Below are 9,925 nucleotides of genomic sequence, written 5' to 3' on the forward strand. Positions count from 1 at the left end.
TGAATATTCAGATCTTCCATGGAATCCACCAGAGGCCGTGCCTATATGTTTGTCATCTCACATAAAGACTATCACAATTAAAGGATTCAAGGGATCAAGGGTTGAGATGGGTGTGGCAAAGTATTTGTTAAACTCTGGTCAAGTTTTGAATAAGTTGACACTTTATACTGGGTTTCTGTATACTGAAGCTGAGGAGATGAAAAAGGAGTTTTTGATGTTTCATAGAGCGATGAGTTGTCAAATTGAGTTTATCAAGATGTGATTTTTGTAAATCAAAATTTGTGTTCAGTTTTTTTTGTTGTAAAAGATTAAAATTTGTTAAAGCATTGATGAAACTGGATATTTATATTATCTGTATGTTTCTGTTTTAATCAATTTTTGTGTTTCTTTGGATTCTTTTATGTTAATAGTTGCTTACATATTGTTGCATTTATATATCTTAATGGCAAAAAACTTATACATTCCATGACTAGTCAGGTAGGATAAGTGATATCTCACCTGCTTCTGAGTTGATCATGAAGTTACTGAGAAATGTTGAGCTGTTACTAATGGTCACACTTATAATGTCAGTGGGAATTTTTGACCTTGTAGGTATCTGGACAAGCAGTCCCCAGTTTCAGATATGCTGTACAGTCTGAAGTTGTGTCTGTCTTGAACTCTCGGTAACTCTACTAATATATCTTCTATCAACCATATTGCTTGTACCACTTTCTGTTACATTCTCTCATGAACCTTCCTAATCTCCGGAACTGTGATTAGTTATATAACTTTGGGGTCATATCATCATTTCCTAAGGCTAGGGGCGGAGCTGTGTTTAGATCCGGTGGGATCCCGACCCCCTTTACAGTTTCCACAGATGCTGAATTTACATGGATTTGGGTGATAGAAATGTTATGTTAGCAGCTTTTTTGTACGTGTGAACCCGCCTGTCAATCTAAACTACCTCTTACCACTTGACATGATATAAAAGAGAAAGGGAAAGAGATAAAATGTGTAAACAAAAAGAACTACTATTTTATATAGGATTTTATATAATTAATAGTTTATTCAATTGAATTGGCTAAATAAAAGTAATAATTAGGGTATTTAATGGTTTTGATTTTTTTGTTTATAATTTACGTCAATGATCTTGATTTTTCTATTTCTACACAAAGGAAAAACTTTATAAATTGTTAATACCTTCGGTCTTTTATTTATTTTTTGTACGGATATCGTCACACTATCGTTATTGATTCTGAATAAAATTCAATAAACTTGTAGGAGAAAAATAATGTACAAAACCAATAATAAAGTTTCAATAAGCTTGTAGGTAAAAAATAATGTACAAAACCGATACATTTAACATAAAGAGAAAAATAAAATAAATTTAAGTTCAATCATCCTTTGTTAAACTCGGACCCTTTTTAGGTACAAATCTTGGCTCCGCCACTACCTAAGTCCGTAGTCTTCTTTGTTTAATCGACTGACATATATTTGTTCTAAACTCCATTGGTTTCTGGTAGAGATCCCAAGTTTGACTCCCCCTCCCCCAAGTTTAAACCATATAGTCTTGTATTGATTTCTATGTTTAAACCATATAGTTTTGTTTACAAATGTCTACATATCCATGACTAGATGGCTAAATTAAATCAACTGGTCCGTGCCTAATCTTTCATCTCATGGGATTAAACTAAGGATCCTTAAACTAACTTATCTTGTTAGGTCAGTAGTAAATTAAAAACCATTTTACTATGGGATCAGTTGGGATGGGTTACTAGAGGCTTTGTGTTTTTGTTTGTTGTTTCTTTTGATGTATCGAAAAAAATAAGGGCAACTCTAGCCTAAGTCCGTGACCAATATTTATTTATTTAATTATTTTGATAGGTTTCAACCATGGGCTTAGAACTTAGAACTTAACATATACGGCCCAACCCATAAGAGTTGACGTCTTCCCCACGGTTACACAGTTTGCCCTAGCTATAAATAAAGCTTTGCTTACTCCAGCCTCTAGGTTTGGACTGGCTGTTTTACTCCTGCTGTGATCCCCATCAGTTCCTAGTTTCGGAGCCAAAGATGGTCGAACCATTCTCGTATACATTGCAGCCGCCGATCATATGGGTTGCACCTCATGACCCTATGCTTCCCACACCATGGATGGGTTTGATTGATCCTTCCACAAGTAGGCTATATTTCTGGAACCCTGTAACTAGGGGCGGAGCTGTGTTTAGATCCGGTGGGGTCCCGACAGATGCTGAATTTACATGGATTTGGGTGATAGAAATGTCATGTTAGCAGCTTTTTTGTACGTGTGAACCCCCCGTCAATCTAAACTACCTCTTACCACTTGACATGATATAAAAGAGAAAGAGAAAGAGAGAAAATGTGTAAACAAAAAGAACTACTATTTTATATAGGATTTTATATAATTAATAGTTTATTCAATTGAATTGGCTAAATAAAAGTAATAATTAGGGTATTTAATGGTTTTGATTTTTTTGTTTATAATTTACGTCAATGATCTTGATTTTTCTATTTCTACACAAAGGAAAAACTTTATAAATTGTTAATACCTTCGGTCTTTTACTTATTTTTTGTACGGATATCGTCACACTATCGTTATTAATTCTGAAGAAATTTCAATAAACTTGTAGGAGAAAAATAATGTACAAAACCAATAATAAAGTTTCAATTGATCTAGGATATTTTGTATTTTTCTAGATATTCTTTATGTGTGCCTTGGCCTTATGCCAATAGGATATGTAGTTAGATTAGATCTATGTATTTATATCCTTACCATATTGGTATTGTGTAATTCCTTATATAAAAGGCACCTATCAATGAATAAGATGATGATTCTTTTGCTATCTCTTTGTCTATACACTTTATACTTCATTAAGTTATCATGCACTTTGTTCTAACCCTAAAGCCAATAGCCCACCATTTGTTTTCCAAACCCTAAAATCGGGCAGCCTTGTTTTTCCCGATTTCTGACCAAAATTCCGACTGCCCTCAGCCGGAATTTCATATCCTCAGAAAGCTCTCTCCGTCCCGGATCCAACGCCGCCGGCCTCACCCTGAGAACCGGCCGGAAAGTCTCCGAACCGGCCGTCGAAAGATTCCAGACCGCTGCTGCTACCGACCACCGGTTCACCACCTTCCCTTGCTCCGATCAACCTGAAATTTTGATAGAAGCTTCCCCATCCAGAGCTGCTCCTCCTGTCAAATTTTCAGCCCCAAATTCGAAGTATAAGTAGGCGAAACGTTGTTTCTCCTCTCGGCAGTCTCTAGAAACCAAAGATTTCAAGATTGCTCGTCTTCCAAGGAAACCAGAAAGGTATGCATTGAAACCTTAAACTTTTCCAAGTTCAATAACTCGGGGAGGATAAAATCCTTTCCTCCCTTCTCCATCTCCATTCTTTGCTTGGGATTTTGTGTGTGCAGGTACCAAAAATCCGGGAATTTTATTCGCGGGTCAAGAGTGTGTTTGATCACTCTTGCTTCCTTGTCCGGGTTGTGTATGATCAACCCCGACCTTTCTCCGGATTGTGTTTGATCAATCCGAGGCCTTTTCCGAATTGTGTTTGATCAATTCGCGACTTTTTCCGGATTGTGTATGATCAATCCGAAGGACAAACCATTAAAAGCATTGTTTGTGACCTCTATCGAGTCTCATAACAACTTGGTTTCGTATGCAAGAGCGATGTAACATTCTACTCTTTTGAGTTTTGACATACTCGATGCCTACGACAAATCTTTGCTTGGTATCTGGGGAACCTTTCATTGGAAAGGATTAAACCACATGTTTTGACCCCCAGGCTAACAAGCCTAGATGCCGAGATTTCACATCTCATGCGCTCAAAGTCTTTGACGCGCCACATCGACAAAAGCCTTCAATGGCAATTTGTGCAAAAAGTAATGACCATAAAGTACTGTGGAATGCACTCATGGAGCGTTTCTCGAAATGTTCATATAACTCTACTTGTTGAGTTATTAGTCAAATGGATTGTTTACCACCTTAATTGACTACATATTGTCGATGATCTTTTGTGGCATCATGATCCATAATCTTTAGCGGATTTAATCATAATCAAGTTCTCTAGGTCCTCCAAGTTGGTTTGGAATTACCAACGAGACTTGATTTTGATCATACAAACGAGAATTGTATATACGCGAATGTGATAAACTTATTTGGGATTATCCGCTAATGTGGGGACAACAATATGGGTCATGGCAACGACAAAAAACGTCGTGCCGATGTCTAGAAAAGAGGGGGAGGTGTCGCCGGCTCTAATAGTGACACTCCCAGTCTAGACACCATTTTGCCAAAACTACTCACGTCAGCTCATGACAATGCAACCGTTGTGGATCTTCGGATCATTGGTTCAAGATTATCCAGCTCCTTCAAATTGTGAATGCATACAAAAAGGTATGGAAAATCAATATGAGGACAAGAACGTCATCCTCATGATCGCGAAATTTCGAGGATTCGGATCCTGCTTTAGCTACCCCTGACTTTGACGTCATCGGCTAGACATTGATTTTCGTTCCAAGCTATATGGCGTTGTATCGACGTCCTTCTTCTAATTGAGACCTCGATGTACTCACATTAGCAATAATGAATGCCTTGAGAATTTTTTCGAAGTTATGAAACTATTCTCCTCTTATGGTTCGTATTGATTTACAAACAAGATGTACATTTTTACATCGTTCTTAGAAACATGGCATATTTACAATCTACATGGTTAGATTGTGCCGTTTTGGTCTCTTCCAAGTGAAGATGACGCACGGCCTTGCATCCTCAAGAAGGATCGCCAACGTGTTTTCGGTTAAGTCTTCTACCCTATAGCGGATTTTCCATCATCAATTGTTCAATTAGGCTCATCCAAGCTCAGTGTGATGTCTTATAATTGTCCGAAATTAAGGAGATAGTGGTTTCAAGTGTGCCTCGCACTACCGACCATCCACAGACATGTCTGGTCATACTGACTTGGAGTTATCGAAAGCTTTTGATTTTGGATCCTCCTACGCTATTAAATCAATTGCCGTCTTGCAAAAGACGTTGAAGACTTATAAAAACCGGAAAATTATGATCATGGTCGAATCCTCTAGGTCCTCTGAGTTAGTTTATGTTCATGTCAGGGAGCTTTTGCTAACTAGTTATGGAGTTTACGACCTTAGAACGACCAAAAGGACTTGGTTTTGATCATACACACGTTACTTTTGGCTAAGGCAAAAGCCTACACGCCACCTGCAAGCTTCACAGCTTCGCACATGCCAGTTCTGCGAAAAACAGCAATCTGTCTCTTCTGGACAGTCAACTTCGTTTGAGCTTTGTGAACAGCTCCGGGTGAACCAGACAATGCGCTTTATATCATTGGAAAGCTCTACGATTCTAGTTTTCAGACCTTTTTGCGGTTCATCCATATCTATTTTAACGAAGAAGTTATGGCTGTTTTAGTGCGCAAAGGTCATTCTGCGCGGAAATTTTTATGCACTCTCGGGATTGCAGCTTTTCGTAGCTTCTTTCAATCCTTCTAAATGGTTCAAGTGGAACTATTAACTCGCCTATCTACTCCTTCTTGTAGATATGTCTTATCGAGACATTGAGTGCTTCGCAGATAGTAGAATTATCCACAACATTCTAAAGGGTTGGCAACTATCTTTGGATTTTGTGCCTTTGTAAATCTCCTGTGACTACAATGATTAAATCATACCGGTCATTCAGGGACACGGTTTAGCTTGAATCTTGATGCCTCATGGCACCATGATCAATGTCACAGATACCCTCTATGCAGTGAGAGGCAATCGAACCATGTTGAGCTTTAAAGACATTCTTGCTAATAATTTTCATTTGAAAACACATTGTGAGAATGAACAAGAATTCTTTTGTGTATACCTTCTCATGAATGCGGACTGAAGCGCATCTTGGAGAAATTCATGAGTCAATCTAGTGGACTGTATGTCACTACGATTTGAAAATCGAATCCCATGTTGTCGCCAAACATGATATTTGGGACACCGACTCATATAGGCTTTGATTTGACCAAATTGGTCAACCTGGAAAAGATATAATGGTCCAAATTTTGAGAAATTCTCATGGACATCCATTCTTCCACTCAAAACGAAGACATTTGAGATCTAGCATCACCAAGAAGCATGGTGGTGACCCGGGGGACATTGACGTCACCCGAACACGACTCCAACTTCCTGGAGATCGTCCAGTCAATTCCTCAAGCAATTGAGGTACACCGGCCTTCCCTCGATGTCGCATTTGCCCCCTGCAATGCTCATTGCTCGTTTTGAAAGCCTATTCTTTAGCTAAATTAGGAGTGAGACCCTCCTACGCTAAATAACACAAAAGTGAACGTTCTATTCTTACATCAAACTATGTAGATAGATACAACCAACTTGCGGACACCTTTTTATGCTTTATGGTGTTGGTTGAAGTGTTAACACACTGGTCACGTGTTACACTATTATCTACTGCTTATACTGCTTATACTTCTACAGGCTCACTACCCATTCTTTAAAGAAGTTTATCGGGATGTAAGTTGAAGTGTCATGTACCCCATGTTCACATGTAATACGGTCTCACTGAGGCTACGACCAAGCAACTTTAGCTTGTCGCTCGAACATTATTGATGCGCACCAATCTTTCTATTGCGTCTTGGGGCTATGCAATATTTGCATGCAGCTTTACTATTCATCTACGACCGACCATCATTGAATATTTTTTGTACTACAGCTCGTGACTGTGTACCAGGATTGCAATCCTTTAGCTCAAACAAGATTGAAACGGATCTCCAATCCTTGAGCTCAGCTAGATGTTATTTCTAGGTGCCAAATCGCATTGCCACTGCGTACAATGATGAGTCATTTGAGATGAATAAGTATTTAGGTTGGATGTGAACCTCCACCTATAATCCGCATATGTAGAAACCTTGTCAGGCGATCTCTTTCACCGCTATATTGCGGATTGTCACTTTGATGAGACAATATTCCCGCCGTTAGGGGGAGATAAGAACATAAGTGTTCAAGTGGAACGACGTGAATTTTCGTGGTTTGTCCCCACTAAGTCTCATCTTGATCCCAAATGTTTAAAGTGTTAAAGTGACAAGATCACTTGCTGCAAATATGTCTACAAGGATTGATGTCCCATCAAGAGGACATGGCGCGACCAAAAGGTGTTGGTCTTGATGCCATCACCATGGATGGTGATATAGTGACGCCATATAGTGGTAAAATTGGTGTCACAAGGCCGTGTGGCTCCCTAAAAGGAGGGAGGCCCTTAGGTTCGATACTTTCTCGCACTAGGAAGAAAGCGAGCTTGGCACAATCTGATCCATTGATCAGTGATACTCAAATCCGTCTCATGAAGTCTGAATTGTGATTATCGTTGGGGGACGCCTCAATGTCAAATCCAATCCATATAGAGATCTCTACAAATATTACACTAGTGTACATGAGGACGTGGGATAATGAGTCCACTATCGAACCACCCTTTGTTGATGGATATCAACTTAGTTGATTGGCCAAATGGAAAGATGCGATTCAACATTAACAAAGAGATAGGTCCTTGGGCAGGTAATGCCGACACCGCATGCTAAACCCTATCAACTATACCTTTGTTAGACAGCGTAGTGAGAACAAGAGCTTAAACTCACCTTATGGCGCAAGGTCTCTCACTAACACGCACTGAGATCGACTACGATGAGATATGCTCTCGTAATAAATGTCATTGAACTCCACTACTTTGTCAGTATGGTAGTTTCCGAATAACTGAACATGCAGCCTATGAATGTGGTCATAATAACATCTCTACAGGATCAGAGATATGCATGAAGGTCTTGAGTAGACTTTATTCACCCGAATCAAGTGGCTCCAGACCACAGGAGCACGCGTTTGCTATAGGTATTGGAACGCACATGGACTCTACTTGATTTGGAAGGGATATGATGAATTATGCCTTTTGCGTGTTCATTTCGGATTTACATGGACTCTTGATGGATCAAGAGATGCCAATATATATCAACATCCGAAGAAAAAGATTTTGGGAAGACACGGTCTCGATAAGACACTCGATGACTGTATTGATGATGATTTTTCATCAATCGGCTTAGGCGCTCTAACGAAAATGAGGCCTACATATACTCCCATGATTAGTCAAAGTCTTTACTCTAAAGAGAGATCCGTTATTTTGTCTAAAGCAAGATGACAAATATGTGTTAAGAGATGGAGTTCCCATCTAAGTACAATTAGACGCATCAATGTACTCAACACAATACGAAAAACTTAACATCTTATTCGCTATGAAAAGTTGTAAAGCTAAGTGTAGCTATGCGCCCACGCAATGCCAATGTAATGGCAGTAACTCCTTTTTCAATACTTAATGGTATGAATGGTTGAGGCTTATTCTATCCCTTCATAAGAAAGACACATCAAAAGCGAAATCAGAATCTGCTAAGTTTCGTAGGTCAACTTCCAAAGGACCTACAGGAAAATCTCACTCACTGGAAAATGGTGAAATTGGTACCATTGGAAAGATCTATGTGTCTACTTTTCAGGGACACCAACCATTGGATCATATCTATCATATTGAGTGAGTTATGGCCGTTTTCGTAAAGTAGGACGAATCTGTCACTACCAGGACAAGCACTTTAGCCGACGAAAATTTTTCGTCGGCCTGTCAGCTTAATTCGTCGGCTAAGATCTTAGCCGACGACCTTTCGTCGGCTAAGATTTCGTCAGGAAAAGCTCGTCTGTGGTGACTTTAGCCGACGACACAGGTAAAAGTCGTCGGCTATAGTCCGGACTTTAGCCGACGACTTTTTTGTCGTCGGTTATCTGCCAAACTTTAGCCGATAAAAAATAAAAAAATCTATGGCCGACGAAATATAGTATATTTCGTCGGCTTTATAGGTATTTAGCCGACGAATTAGAGAATATTTCGTCGGCTAAAAGTTATTTTTAAAAAAAAATAAAAAAACTTTAGCCGACGAATTAAAGCTTTTTTCGTCGGCTATAAGTCCTTTCCAGTAAAAAAAAAAACCCCGAATTTCTGAATTACCATTCCAAGCAAGCTGCAAAAATATACCAAAACAATTCCATATTCCATATAACCAACAAGCACATAAAAGTATATAATTCATCAACTACATAAAATCTAAATCGTCTAAATTAATATCCGCTTCTGGGGTTGGCTGTTGCTGCGGAGGTTGCGGCGGAGGTTGCGGCGGCTGGGGTAGCGGCATGGGCGGAGGCATGGGCGGAGGCGGAAGTCCCTGAAGCTGGGCAGCTGTAAAGTCCTGCATGTACTGGAACATCTGCTGCTGCTGGGCCTGCTGGATGGCATGTATCTCGGCAACATAGGCTGCTTGCGCAGCATTATAGGCTGCCTGCGAGGCATTATAGGCTGCCTGCGAGGCATTATAGGCTTCCTGAGCAGCTTGCTGTTCTCGTAGTCTCTGAACTTCCGACTCTAGCTGAGTCGTCCTGGTGATCGTGGACGTGGTCCTGCTGCTGGTCGATGCTGCTGGTCGATGCTGCCTTTCTTTGAAATCCTGGAGTGGTCTTCAGGACCCCCTCGCCTTTCTTTCCTAGACCCCGGCAGTAGAAGTTGTTTGCTCTCGGTGGGAAGGCTGTGCCCATGATCCTCGCCCCAATCGTCGGATCCGAAGTGTCGATCCGGGACATGGCTTCGGACATCTCTTCCTCCTGCGTGTCCGGCCATGTCTCCCTCACTATAGCACTCATCACCTCGTCACTAGCCTCCCTCACCTTCGCCTAATTGGATAGAAAAAAAATAATTAATTAACATTTTCACATATATATAAATTTAAAATTTAAAATTTAAAAACGTAAAATGACTTACAATATCCTCCTGGGAGTCAAGATATGCCTTCTCGTACGTATAGACGTACGGGTTGACCTCTGGATGTTCCCTGGC

General features: G+C 40.0%; 1 protein-coding gene across 1 annotated transcript in view; it reads left to right on the forward strand.

Annotated features, from left to right (window-relative positions):
• LOC101313785 (F-box/LRR-repeat protein At3g59200-like) overlaps positions 1-9,925 on the forward strand; it is a 22,916-nt gene that overhangs the window by 1,720 nt on the left and 11,271 nt on the right. Inside the window, 1 exon segment of the mRNA XM_004295936.1 lies at positions 592-662. Within this exon segment, the coding sequence (XP_004295984.1) occupies positions 592-662 (71 nt within the window).

The sequence above is a fragment of the Fragaria vesca genome, linkage group LG3 (genome assembly GCF_000184155.1).
Source record: "Fragaria vesca subsp. vesca linkage group LG3, FraVesHawaii_1.0, whole genome shotgun sequence".
Lineage (NCBI taxonomy): Eukaryota > Viridiplantae > Streptophyta > Magnoliopsida > Rosales > Rosaceae > Fragaria > Fragaria vesca.